The sequence below is a fragment of the Lethenteron reissneri genome, chromosome 44, assembly GCF_015708825.2.
Source record: "Lethenteron reissneri isolate LAM-NWPU_2019-01 chromosome 44, ASM1570882v1, whole genome shotgun sequence".
NCBI lineage: Eukaryota > Metazoa > Chordata > Hyperoartia > Petromyzontiformes > Petromyzontidae > Lethenteron > Lethenteron reissneri.
In genome coordinates, this window is record NC_083822.1 from 3,643,767 (window position 1) to 3,658,318 (window position 14,552).

General features: G+C 47.6%; 1 protein-coding gene across 5 annotated transcripts in view; it reads left to right on the forward strand.

Annotated features, from left to right (window-relative positions):
• CARD11 (caspase recruitment domain family member 11) overlaps positions 1-14,552 on the forward strand; it is a 70,147-nt gene that overhangs the window by 47,520 nt on the left and 8,075 nt on the right. For 4 of the 5 annotated variants that reach the window (XM_061569685.1, XM_061569681.1, XM_061569683.1 and 1 more), the window contains 3 exons: positions 6,072-6,201; positions 7,904-8,071; positions 12,840-12,967. In XM_061569685.1, coding sequence (XP_061425669.1) covers positions 6,072-6,201; positions 7,904-8,071; positions 12,840-12,967 — 426 coding nt within the window. The remainder of the gene's footprint in view (positions 1-6,071; positions 6,202-7,903; positions 8,072-12,839; positions 12,968-14,552) is intronic. The other variant, XM_061569686.1, reaches the window with a different exon arrangement.

Sequence of the window (14,552 nt, forward strand, 5' to 3'; positions counted from 1 at the left end):
CACTTAACACAGAGCCATCAAGAAATGTCAATTCATGAAGCAATACTTATTTTTAAGCCAACCGTACATGTCTTGTAACCATCGCCATTTTGCGTCACGTGTTTGACGTATGTACTTGAATTCTGAATTTGAATCGCGACCTTCAACTGTAACAATAATTTTAATCGTGGGGGGAGGAAGGAGGGGAAAGAGGGGGGGTGATAAACGTGACACCCCTACCCAGACTCTCGTATGCTGGTGTGTGATCATTAAAGTGGCAATGATTAATTATAGACCATTAGCAAGGGGGCCGTAAGTAGTAGGCAGCAGGTGGTTAAAAGCAGCAGCAGTGCCACGCACGGAGCCAGCAGTGCCACCAGCACCGCGAACAAAACAGCGCAAGCTTCCACCGTGTAATGGAAATTCGCAGGCACTCGGAATAGAAAACTGAATAAAAAAATATATATATATTGAGCATCGTTACGATAAATTGCAATTATATACGGCGCCATGAAATAGATGAATTAATAACGTAATGTTATAATTATAATTGCTGGTGTTGGCTAAGCTGTGCTGCACACTGTCTGTGATCACTCTTTAGCCCCGGGGCTGCCATTACCGTGGCCACGGCTGATAGAGCAGCTGCGCTGCATAGTTTACGTTTTTTTACTAAATCTTTTTGAGCGTTTCAACTGGATACTTTTGGGAACCGCGTTCTACACGCTTAAGAAAAAAAATAAAAGAAACCTTGAAGTGAAACATATAAACAAAAACTTGGTTTTGGAGAAAGTAATAAGCAAAAAAAAGATTTTATGGTGAATAAAAAAAAAATTTGCCCGGCATTTATTTATATGCAAAAAAAAACATTTGCCAAGAGCAATATTTAAATGTTGTGTTTAGGAAACTCGGGTGATGCCCTTTGGAATTCGGCCCCCCTGTTCACAGAGCTCGCTCACTCACTGTGCAGCAACGACGCATGATCCATCGGCGGGTGACTCCTGCACAAGTTTATAGCCCCTGCAGCCCAATCTAGCCGATGTTTCCAAACAACTCCGTGTTGTTTTACATGGCATTCGATTACGAATGTGCACTGACATAGTGCTCCTTAATCTTGTTATTTATTTCTTGGCTAAGTGATACATCTCAGAAGATATGCCCCTCTTTCTCACGCTCTGGTCACAATTATGTCTTGTCACCTGATGGGGCTGGTTGTAATTACCGGTTGAAATGTTGTACGCGAATTGCAAATGTTATGGGTTTACTCTCCAACACACCGATGTGATGAACGAGTAACAAATTGGCACGTTTTGTTTACGTGACAAACCTTAATTGGCTGTGTCGGGTGGTGGTGGGTTTAACGACACATTTATATGAATGCAATCTAGCCCAAAAAAACTATTATGGTCTCTGCCCTGGTGGCTCTGCGTACGTTATGTGAATAGCAATCAAAAGGCTTTGGGTCGTTTCAAAGTGTTCACAGACTTTGCAAACTGCTACCTGCGTACAGTGTTTGTGTGTGTTTGTATACATTGCATGGCAACCGATTTAAGAAACAGCCTGGTGTTGCACTCTGTAGTGTTAAACACACCGTGGTGGCGGTTGCAGGTTTGACGCTGGGCAAGGGTCAACTCTGCCCAATAAGTTCTTCCAGGGTCAACAAATGAGTGTAACTTCCCAGAGCGTGAACACTGGCCATCCTATGGAGGAGCGGGAGAGTGGCCTCTGTGGTAGTAATGGCCAAGTTCCACTGCTGGTCTGGGGCTGCCAGAATAGAGGAGCCGTAAACCAGACGGTCGTCCCTTATCCCTTGCACGCTCCTGCCATCCCAATCATGTACCTGTCCCTTATTACAGACCAATTCAGACCTTATTGGTCACCCCGTGCCCTTCTAAATCTCAACGTTCATCCTACAAAGTCCCATCACAATGGAGATATACAAACAAATAGAAAAAAAATGCCTGTATTGAAACGGCTGTACGCCGTATGGAACCGAAACTCAATTTCTCTGTACAAGAATACGGGTAAACCGTATGGGTTGAAAGCTATGGTACCTATGTTTTTGCTCATACCGTTTTTTTTTATTGCGTAAAGTGATTTGAACAAAGGCACACTCGGTACGTAGAAAAATAAGATATTTCATCTTCTTGGTTCTTTCGGTAAAGTCACATAGAAGGAAAATAATAAACGTTGTGAGAATTATTTTATAATGTTTTATTTTTATTAATTTATTATTTTCCTTCTACGTGACTTTACCGAAAGAACCAAGAAGATTAATCCCTGCAGTCACGAAAGCTTTAAATCGAAATAAGATATTTGAACACAGTGACCGCAAACATTGAATTCGTCCGAAGTTGAGGTGCGTCACGAATGCTCGCGAGTGCGCCGACTGAAAGCACCTCTTGCTGCTCTGCCAAATGCCTTCGTCAGACCTGCGCCTCCACTAGAGGGAGGTAGGGTCTCTCTGGAAACGATTCTTAAATCGGTTATGTAAATCCTGCGTCTGAATCTGTAGGTGAAATCACCCACACACATGTTCGGTGGGATCCGTGTGCTTGCATATACATTTTTTTGCTGCTGTTGCAGTTTTTTGTTGCCACTGTGGTCTGGTTGTTGTTAATGGCACTGGCGCTGATGGTGGTGGGGCTGATGGTTGATGATGGTTGGTAATGGTAGTAGGGAGCTGTTTTCGTAGCGATTGTGATGCACTTTACAGTACATGGTCCTTAGCAACCACAGTGGCAATTTGGGCTGTCGACTTATCCCCACGTGACTGGGTCTCCCCCAAAGTTGACGACTCGGGCTAAATTGAGTACCTGCGGTGGGCGAGAGGAAATGCAAGTGGCCGTGCGTGTCGTCGCGGATTAACGGAGTTCAAATCCAGGTCAACTTCTTTCTTCAATTCCTCCGAGTCGGTAAAATGAGCAGCAGTCGGTGAACACTTGTGGGCGTGTTGACGCATCTGCTGTTCGGTTCACATTGTTGTAAAGCTCACGGTGCGTCCATCGCGTAGCATATGTAAGAATCTTTATTTTTCGATTATTAATTGTTGTATTTAATGGTTTGTCACCTTTGAAGCCACTTGAGGCCACAACAAAAATATATGTAAAATACGATTCTGAAAATCCCAATCACAACAATTAATTCACTCACTGGCTGTGGTTGGGGAGGTGATGGGTCTTTATGTTTTGTCGGAGAGTCACTAGTGGTCATCTCATAGACTGGTCCTCCCATTAGAAATGTGGGATTTCCACCACTGGCTCGGGACAGCCAATGGAAATGAGCACGGCTCGGTGTTTATATGATGAAGCTAGGGGGGGGGCGGGATACTTGGACTTTCTGCCAGATATATGAGGCTTAGAATGCGTTTTGAAGTAAATATACGTTGGGATTGCAGCCGAAAAAGTCCACTAAGACTTTCATTAATATCATTCTGAAAAGTAAAACAAAAGTCTGCTGTGTAAAGTTGAAATGTCGGCCGGCCGTTATGCATCCTATGTATACATTTGTTCCGCAAAGCAGCTAAAGGGACTGGTAATCGCCGTTTGCAGCCATAAAGGAAATGTGGCAAGCGAGATAGTGCTGCCTACGTGATGAGTACCATGATAAGTGTCATGGAAACAATACCTTTAAAACTCAAGCACTTCTTTCTGTGGCATCTACAAGCAAGGATGTTGTAACTACGATAAAGCCTACCTGCCATACTTCCTTGGCGGCTTACAGCAAGACTCCGAAGCGCCACATATCGTTTAAATCCCAAATTTAAGTGTTGCACATAGCCAGAAGCTGAACACTGGACGAGTTAAAAATATTATCATCGTTGTTTAATTGTTACGTGGAAAAGTATATTATTTTTAAAGTCTTCAAAGAGGTACGAGTACTCTCACTTGACACGACCTGTGGTGAATCCATGAACACTGCTGGATGCGCAGAGGCAGCGTGTTTGAGAAACTTGCCCCATAGTTTCAACTGCCACTCCGGGAGGTTGAGTCTGGAACCGCCGAGCTGTGGATTGCAAGTCCTGTGAGCCACCATAGCAGCGTCCCCTACGAATGGAAAATGCGATTAACAATCAAGTGATACACGAGGAGCTGTGACATGACATCCGTCTTTGGGAGGCGGTACGAGTAACAAGCGGGTTCTTCTGCTACCTGTGAGGATCTGGAGAGTTCCTCGTCCGTGGTGGGTTGTCTCCGGGCACTTGAGTTGCTCCTGCCGAGCCCAACACCTCGCCTAAGAGGGTGACTAAATGTTACGACACAGGGACACGTGGCTGATGCACTGCTCGATGAACAACAACGGTGTTCTCGTTGATAACGACATAACGATGCAGTAATCCAAACGACGTCGATTTCTTGTGCTCACAATGTATCGCTGTGAATAACCGCTGCATCAAGTCGATTATTTACTATTCGTGTTCAGTATTTGCTGATGGAATTCATATTGTTCAGTTTGCATGTTTAATGGAGCAATCGCAAATTACAAACGAGACTGAAAAAGTGGCACTCAAAACTCGTACTACTGTGGTGCTCGGCAGAGGGCATTGAAGTGAAATTCATTGCTTTAGACTTTAGCCTCTCTTGAAACCCGTAAGCCAATTTGAGATAAACTGCTCTCTTTCAAGGGCAACCTGCCCATAAAGCCAGCATTGGTGTCACGTTATTGCTGTGCTGTGCTTCTGCGCTTGCACGTCTGTGCTCCCGACCCGCACGACTTCGTGGGGTATGGTCCACTACTTGTACGACAGAAACCCTTCATCCAGAGTGACACGTGAAGGGATTCTAAACTAAACTCAAAACGAAACCATTTGTATTCATGTTTCCAGGTAAGGCCCACTGAGCTATATAGATCTTTTTTTCAGAAGCGACCTGGCCAGAAATGATAGCTAATGTGGAAATTTATAGCTGCCAAATACTCTAAATGCATGTTGATTCTAAACGTGGAGGGAAAACCAGAGGAGCCGGAGAAATATCCACATGACCACGCAGAGGACATGGAAATTACAAATATACAGGCGTCAGTGTCAGGCTCGAACCCACGACCTCCTGTATACCAGGCAAGGTAGTGAACATCTTGCCACCATGGCGCCCCCAACCATAGCTAATTACACGTTCATGTGTGTTGGCACTCGTTGTGCGATGGTCAGAACACTGAAATGACAATTCAGAAGTTGTTCAATTTGACCTCCCGCAGTTGAAACAATGGTGCAAGTTTATTAAATCCTCGTGCCTCTGTGCACCCAAGCAGTATAAACGGGAGCAGCAGTTAGACTCTCGGCTGTTCACATGTGGTGGGATAAAGTGTGGGTACTCTTTTACCTCTTCCAAGACTTTTGCTACTTTCTCACGTAAGAATCGTACAGTAGTGATTGTCGCAGTGAAAAATGTAACCGTAGTTTGCTCTTATTTTTAAATCCTTTATATTAAGTTTGCGTGCTTGCTTGCTTGCTTACGACCGTGCAAATCTTTCGGTCGTTTTTTAACCCACTTCCCATGATCCAATCGAGCTGACATTTTGCACACAGACTCGTTGTGCGAGACAATTAATGTTCGTGAAAAATGTTTTCCAAAATTTTACACTGTTTAGGGAAAACAAATTAAATATTTAATTACCAATTGTTAATACTGGCAGACAATCATCTGATCCATAGGTGGCAGCCATCTCAAGCCAGAGGACGAGAGGACTCTAGCCGCCACGCATATAAAGGATTTATAGTGAAAAACTTTGTTTTTACGGGTTATACTTATTTATGAATCAAGTGTTCAGCTTCACGGCTACGTGCAGCGCTTAAAAGTTGATGTTTTGATTTAAGGAAATCTGGTGAGCGTGGACGATGAGCCCAAATCCGAATCGAGGGGCGCTCTCTAGGAGCCCCCCTCGAGTGGAGGCCGTTCCACCAGCAGTGGCACGTGAGCAGGGAATTGCAGGGCTGCACCTTTAACCTCTTACACCTGAACAACAGCCACCCTCATCCTGTCCTCACCTTTTCATTTTTTTACCGACTACAACCTTCAACCGCCCCTCTGGCACGTCTCGTGCCCGCTCCCTCATCGGCCATTGCCTGTTTGTCGATCTCGCACCACCTTCCCATCCAGCAGCTGCTGGGCCGATCGGAGGTGCAGCCGTACAAGCAGCAGTCGAGCGGGGAGCGCGTGCGCCTCATGGCGGGCATGGCGGGGCCTCTGCGTGGGGCCTGGGAGGCTCCGGCCCCGCTGGACGGCATTGGTGAGTGTCGGAGTGAGGATCGGTATCTTTATTTATCCCGGGGAAATCTCCTGGGCTACGACGCGTTTTTTTTGTTCCACAGATTTCAAGTAGCGGCAGGGGGGTCGGCAAGTTACAACGACAAAACAAAAACACGATAGGCACGCAAAGTATTAGGAAACGTAAGCAAATTACTCAAAATAAATGCGTCAAATAGATCAAATGTTCAAAGCAAACATTTCATAAGTACGATCGTTCCCAAGCTTGGGCAAGACATCAAAACAACAGCAAAACACAGTGCCAGACCACACCAAGACGACACACAGGAGTCCCTCAATAAAATTGCACATTAAAATGTAACTATCGATACATGGGTCAGGATGAAAGTTACAAATCACATTTTGAAAAATGCGGTTGTATGCAGCACTAATCTTCTGCTTAAGGATATTAGCCCAAATTGGCCAAAAGAAACCGCTGGGAGGATGGTTAACAAAACAGAACTATTGAAGCTCTACAGGGATAAGCCTCTGCTGCCCTCCTTGTGGCCTATGCCTCTTGACGATGTTGAACTCCCTTCTCTGGGCCGTTTGCTCAATGATACATCGCTCCTCTTCTGCTGGTACAGCTGAATAAATAGGCACTAGAGTGGCGAAATGTTAACTACCTCGCCTGGTAAGCAGAAGGTCGTGGGATAGAATCCCGACTGACCCCTGACGCCTGCTGTATATTTGGAGTTTGTGTGTCTCTCTCTCCCCGCAGTTGCGTAGATTTTTCTCCAGGTCCTCCGGTTTATCCCTCCACATTTAGAATCAACATCACGCGCTAAAAGTAATTTACACACGATAAACCACTTTGTTGAGCTATCATTTGTGGCCAGGTCACTTCTGAAAAAGTGCGAAATAGCTCAGTGGGCCTTACCTGGTAAAATAAAAATAGTTTTATTTTAAGTTGTATAATGGAATGCCCCTTCCTCTCTGGCTGTACTCAAGTGTGCACTGAGCGGTGGCGGTTGGTCATGAGGGGGGCTGGTGAGGCCAAGAAAACCGCTGGCGAACAAAAAAATAAATCCCTTAACAATACTTGCACGCGAATTATAAACTGCGTGCTATTCGATGTTCGGCACGAGGTGCAGTGCAGCTTCGTGACGCGGCAGAGCGCGAGTCGTTGTGCAGTACTGCAGCTGTGGCGGATGGGCACCTGCCCCCTTCCTGTGAAGCGGTTACATTGGGTGGGGGGTGCTGCCCCCCCTCCGTAACCCCCCCCCCCCCAATCCCCTCGCACAGTGAAGGGGGACTGCCAGCCTGGGCCCTTCTCACTGATTTGCTGCCTGTGGACTTGTGAGTCGCTGCACCCCTCTGCCCCCCCCTCCCCCCTGTACGCCACCAAAAGGGCTTCTGTACCACACCTGTGTGTTTACTCACCTGCTGCCACCACTATCGACGTGTGTACACAGCGTCTTTGCTCGCGTGCACAGCTCATTCAATGCAACCCTGCACAGTGGTCAGAAAGTCAACGCGCCTTTTGATTATTTGGCCCCCCGCCGTCACTCTCAGAAGAGTTACAAAAATTGGGAACGATGGTGATTGTTGCGAACTATCACAGTCATTCTAAGGTGGCAGTGATGGAGATGGTTCCTGGCTATGATGGTGATTGTAAGGTGGCAATGATGGAGATGGTCGCTGGTGGCTATGACGATGACGCTGGGTGTATGTGTTGCCCACAGAGCGCGAGCGGGAGGCCGACTCCAGCGGGCAGGCGGCGCTCATGCCCTACACGCTGGTGCGTCCGTGCCGCCCTCCGTGCCGCCGCCCGGTGTTGCTGCTGCCCTCCTTCCTGTGCCGCGTCGTCTACCCCAAGTTCACGGGCCCCGACTTCGCCGAGTGTCCCATGGGTACGCGCACAGACCCCCGCTGCACACACACACACACACGACTACTCGTACATAAAAGAGGGTGGAATGATAATTCACAACCCCGGGAATGCAATGATTTGTCTGGACTCCGAGAAGCAATTCCCTTTAAACAAAAAAAAGAATCGATTTTTCAACACGGCAGTCGATCGTAGCGCCTCCAGTGGATGGAGAGATGATGTGAACCCATTCATACGACGTACGACTCTAACCACATCGACTCTCGCATGTGTGCGATTAGCCGCACACATCACGAACTTAAAATCAATATAAACCGATAAATCGACGCATCTCCCCTCACCCCCTACTTGACGTGAACGCACGTTAAATATCCTCCATGCCATCGTGTACAGAACTGTTGGCAAAAGTGCTCTCGGCAAGCAGCAATTAAGGCTGACATGGCCAGCACCGTGCCACACCGCCCTTGTAGCTCCACATTGATGTTTCCCCACCACAGCGGGTGTCATCGTTTAAGGCCGAGTGGAGCTAGCGGTGGCGCAGGATGTGTTTAAGCGCCACTCGGCATTTTTTGCGCACGAGCATTGATCGGAACACCGGTCGTCAGAATATAAGTGTAGCGCGCTAATCACTGTGCCACCACTCGCAATTTGAGTGTATATATAAACACAGTAGAAGCCCTCTTAACGACAGCGATTGGTTACACTAAACCGGTCGTTAAGTGATTTGGTCATTAAGTGAGTATAGTAATTCTTGAGATAGCATGGAAAGTTACAATTTTTTCACCCAAAAAACGTACATTGGGCTCTATGGAGGCACTACACTACTATACACTACACTACTATATATTACACTACTATACACTACACTACTATACACTACACTACTATACACTACTATACACTACACTACTATACACTAGACTATACACTACACTACTATACACTAGACTATACACTACACTACTATACACTACACTATACACTACACTACTATACACTACACATCGGGCTCTATGGAGGCCTGTTACGCGATTAGTCGTTAACACTATACACTACATTATACACTACACTACACTACACTACTACACTACACATCGGGCTCTATGGAGGCCTGTTGTTACGCGATTAGTCGTTAACACTATACACTACATTATACACTACACTATACACTACACTACTATACACTACACATCGGGCTCTATGGAGGCCTGTTGTTACACGATTAGTCGTTAACACCCGGTCGTTAACAAGGGGGTTTTTTTGTGCTCACGACGCTGTTTGTCTGCCTTGGCCGAACGTCAAGTCGAGCGACGCGTCCCACACGGGCGGCACATGCGACGAACGGCAAGTTCCAACACCGAAGAGATTTGTGCCAAACGTCTTATTAGTCCCAGCGTGACGAGCTGTTTTGTTCTGCTCGCTGCAGAATCAACTCTTCCCCGCCTCCCCCGTCCCACCTTCCAAGAGCTGCTATCCCCACACAAGCGTTCCGCGGAGCTGCTGGCCAGAGTCCCAGAGCCACAGTGGCACAAGCGGCTTCATCTTTCTCCGCTCGAAGCAGCGATGATCGTGGCACAGAGACGAAACCTCGCAAGATGCTTTTGTTGCGTACAGTTCGTGTGCACGCCCGCGAATGTTTACGTGGCGGTACAATCGGTGTATACACGCAACATTTCTGGACACGCAAGCAAAGTGTTGTCCGTGAAAATGTGCACGGCCATTGTTTATGCGAATCAGAATTTGTTTGTGAGACTACGGTGCACGCATTCATGATTTATGAAATATCATGCAGGGTAAAGAGCTTAAAATAGCTCAACAATGGCATATACAGACTGCCCAATAGTCCGGCCTGGTCGCTGAGTGAGAGAGCGAGTGGCTCGCAATCGCAAGTTTGTGAGTTCACATCCTGGTTGGGGGTTTGCCTCAGCCCGTCCACTTTTGTGAAAAGTCAAGTGGTTGTCCTGTGGATGGACTCACTCCTGCCATAGGAATGGGGAATATCCACCACTGACTCAGGGATGCGGACAGCAGAAGAGCCACATCCTCGGTGCTCATTTGAGCAAGAACTCTCTTTGTCCCTCTTGCGACAGTCCCAGTACGCTCGGCAGCGTGCGACTCCACCGACTATGCAACGCTGTGCGCCTGTGACGCTTCTCCCCTCCTCGCGCCAACCCCGCACCTCCCGATTTACCACGGTTGGCTACGTACGGTGCAACAGAAGTTCAACATACGTACACACGTAACGACCGTGCGGCGCAAAACAAGCGAACGTGGCGACGGATTCCGCTCTGCCGAGATGGCGACGAGACGACGCACGGACGCCATTTGGAATGCAGCGTTGGACGCTTACTGTGAAGTTTCGGTGGACTTTGTGGACGGTCCGTACATACAGAACGGCAAATGCGTAATTTCTTCAAAGTCGAGTAAACAAAGTGTGCCTGGCTCCGTCAAGAATTCGGTTTTAATTTCTGATCTACAGTCGTGAGTAAGCGGTGGAAATTCCACGTTCCTATGACAGGCATCAGCTAACCTACGGAACCGCCGCTGCCAACTCCTCACAAAGTGGCGTCGAATTGCTTTCACGAAGAATATCATAAACCGTCCGAATAGACTGAACTATTCCTCGCCTTGTTACCTAGAACTAGGATGGAAACGGTGCAATGGCTAACACACTGGACTCGCAATTTAGAGGTCGGCAACTCGATCCATCTCCAGGCGCGGCAGTTGAAACATACGGTGCAAGTTTCTTGAATCCTCCACGATGCCTCTGTCCACCCAGAAGTGTGCATGGGTTCACTACGGTGAGTTCCATCGGCAGGCTGCGTGCAGCAGGGCTGAATGCGTGGCTTGCCGCCACCTCTTCCAACACGTCTGTCGACGTGGAAGAGAAGACCAAAGATCCTCTCGAGTTGGCTCCAGTGGAAGCTCTTCTGCCAGATTTGATGTGAACAAGGAATTGCAGTGCTGGACCTCTTGCCTTTTTTACATTTTTAAGGTGGAAATGGTTATGCCCTTGGCAGTTATGTACAGATATGGGTTTTGCTGGTTTTTTATGCTGATTTAAGAGATAACCTGGCAGCCATTCCTTTGAGGTAGTATTTTTTAAACACTCCCCAAAAATGGCACCACCGGCTCGTGAAGCTCAAAGCCACACACCAAACAGATTTTTTTCCTCATGGTTCAGCCGGCAGATGGCATCGGGCCCCACATGGGCTCCAGGCCAAGCCGACAGCACGCACAGCTTTTGTTTGGGAAATGTACGGTTGTGCAACTTCCTTGTGCAAATAAATCATCTCCCGTCTCCAAAAAGGGCAGCAAGAGGCGTGTTCCGCCTCCGCTAAGGTCCCTCCGAGCCGCACGTGATCGGGCGACCGACAATCAGGGCCCCGCTTATCCGGCGTGATCCCAGGTTTAGAAGTTTGAAAATAGTTCATCTTTGGGCCTCCTATGTAGTCGGCTGGGGTGGCTTTGAGAGGATAAATTAACTTGTGCCGTGGTATATTTGGCCTTAACATTTCGTGAGATAAAACCTGTAAGTTTCTGGGTGTCCGGCACAGAGATCGAGTTCATTTGTACGTTACCTCGACAGTGCTGCTGACCACCATATCAACGATTAGGTGCTCACTTTGTAGCAAGTTGTTGGTCTCTTCTTCCCCTAGTCACAAAGAACTACACACAAAACTAAATTGTTAACATTTTTGCTGGGCACATATTTAGATCAAACTCTGCCGAAGGTTTTGTTGTTGTTCTCATGAGTGGGGCACAGAGAGAATGCTGTACAAATGCACCCACTTTGTCCACCATGGACCCTTGAAGGATGTTAGACTGAGGGCCCGTTACATCACTTCCGCCCATTTTACAAAATGAGACACGCGTAGCCTTGGCTCCTCCACGGAAGACAAAGAACGTCTCCTCTCTCGTGTGCTCTGTTTGACCGCAGCACAATCTGGCGGACACAAAAGAACTGGCAACAATAAAACTAGAAAGGGGTTAAAGGAAGAAAAAAGTGGCCCTGGGGGAATGGACGGACTCTCCTGCAGGACAGCAGACAGCTCACAAACAAAGTGGCGGCACGGGGCTGGCGGCACTCGTCGCCGCAACAGGGGGAAGAGATCTCCCGAGCCGGAACGTCTGCCAATTCCCAGTGCGTGCGCGCTCGCTCGCTGTTTACGGATGCGTGGCATCTAAACGGTGCGCGATTTTGGTGCATGGCAATCCCCTGTAATCCGTGCTTCCTTCCGCCGCAAATTCAGGCTGGCGCATTTGCATACGTAAATATAACGATGGTGTACGCACGCATTTCGGTGCCTGCCTTTGTGTTTTTTTGTTCATGTGCGTTTGTGGCTATCTTCGGTCGCACTGATGTAAACATGTATCAACGTACGTGTATGCGTATGTACGTACATGTCACCGTGTATGTCTGCAGAGTAGGTCACAACAAATACTTTAACCTCACCTCGGTTAACTCGGCATGAAATCCATACCCAATTGCAGTGTGGTCAATATCAATAGGGGACTACGTAAGCAACTGGTGGCTAGTGCTGCTGGCTGCAGTGCTCGTAGCCGTAGCATCCCCTCCTGTGCGATATCACAGCAAAGGCTAAACCAGACAATTGGCAAAAGCATTTTTATTTTCTATCGACCGCTTCCAGCAAACGCTTTTGTTCATGTTTTGGCCGTGCGTAAATACTACCCCCGTGCGGACGACTGCACGGCTTGAGGTTTTCGGCTTGCGAAGTTGTGCCTCGCCGCTCGCGTTCCTGCCTCCTCGTGTTCCGCGACGCGTGCAGAGGAAGCGCAGAGAGAGGAGCTGGCGGAAAGGCAGCGAAAGGGCGACCTCCTGGGCTGGAGGGAGGAGAAGAACAATTCGGTGGTGACCGTGTGCAGCGTCCGCGGCGTCGAGGAGGTCATCGCCACGGTGCGTCCGCTGCTGCATCCTGCTCGCGTCTCTGCGCCGCCCGCCCGACGTCGAGGCCGCGACTGAGGCAGCCGGGGAGGGTGGAGGGGGAATCGCATGGCAAATCGTTCAGAATCGGAATCTTTATTTAGACTGGCCGAGGAATCTGTCCGATGAGCTATCAAGCTCTTTGTCACAGATGGTCCGTCCGGGGACGGCTCGGCAAGTTACAACAAAAGGAATACAGAGTATAGGAAAGGGTAAGCAAGTCACTGAAAAGGGATAAATAAATTGCAAAGGTATTTCAATGCCTGCCGATTTTTCATACAATAAATGCAAGCTCGGGCAAGACGGCAAAACAACAACAACAACAACAGTCTCAGACCACAGCAAGAAAACACACAGCAGTTCCTTCAATAAAATTGCACATTCAAATTGAACGATGTACACGCGGGTAAGGATTAAAGTTACAAATCACATTGGCAAATTTGCTTGTGTCCAGCACTCATCGTCTGCTTCAGGATATGTTTTTGAAGGAAGATTTGCGATGTGAAGTGGAGGAAACAAGGTTGTTAAAAACGTTGGCACTGCAACGGCGCTTTGTCACTCGTTCTCGTTCTTGGGAAAGTTAATTTAACGGAATACATTTTTTCGTTAGAAATAATTTCTAATCTTTAGAGTTCTCTGCACATTTTATCTTATTTCTTAACTGAGATTTATGCCTATTTCATATACGTAATACTGTTAGAGTTACAAAGGGTTTAAAAAACAATCTGAACATTGGGTCACTTTGACCTCTATGCTCATTTCTCATTGCCGTTTTGACCACGTGGCATTTCACAGATGTGGAGCACCCGCCCAAGTGCATAGCGAAAGACAAAAGTGCGTGCGCATCAATAGCGCCTCGGTGCAGGTGATTCAAAGCAACGACTTGGCTTGCAAGTCGGAAAAGATGGCACGAGCTGCTGCCGCACCCAATGTCTCGTGTTTGGCTTCACTTGAGGGGAAACACTGGAGTGACTGACTGGGTTTGGCAGCGGCATAAAAGCGCTTGCAGGAGTATTTTACGGCTGTCATTTACGAACACTGCCCTTATGACTGAAAAGAGTTTTGCATGTGGTGAGATCACTGCTGGCAATGGTCAATTCCTCTCTGCTCTGAAGAAGGGCCATTATCCGAAACGTCCGCTTATTCTTGCTTTTCGGTAATATCAATATGAGCGGTGCAACCTGTTTTGGGCTGTAAATAAATTGATATATTCATTTACACGCCCGTCACACTTATATGATTTTTAGAATTGTTATTCTTCTTCGTGATATATACGTTTTCACGTTCATAAAGACTTCGTGAACTGCCCTCAAAGAGTTGCAATCCAGTGATAAAGGTCTCCCATTTAGCCTTAACACTGTTGGGGCAAGTGCTATTCACCAGCATCTATAAAGGCCAGCACGGCACAGCGGGGATGGGTGGCCAGCACCATGCCCGGCCATTTATGTTTCCCTAGGGGTGATATTTTCCACATCGCATCAGGTACTCATTTTAGACCGAGCCGAGTTAGGGGAGGCCCCAGGACTGTTCAGATAATCATCACTGGTGTTGACCATGA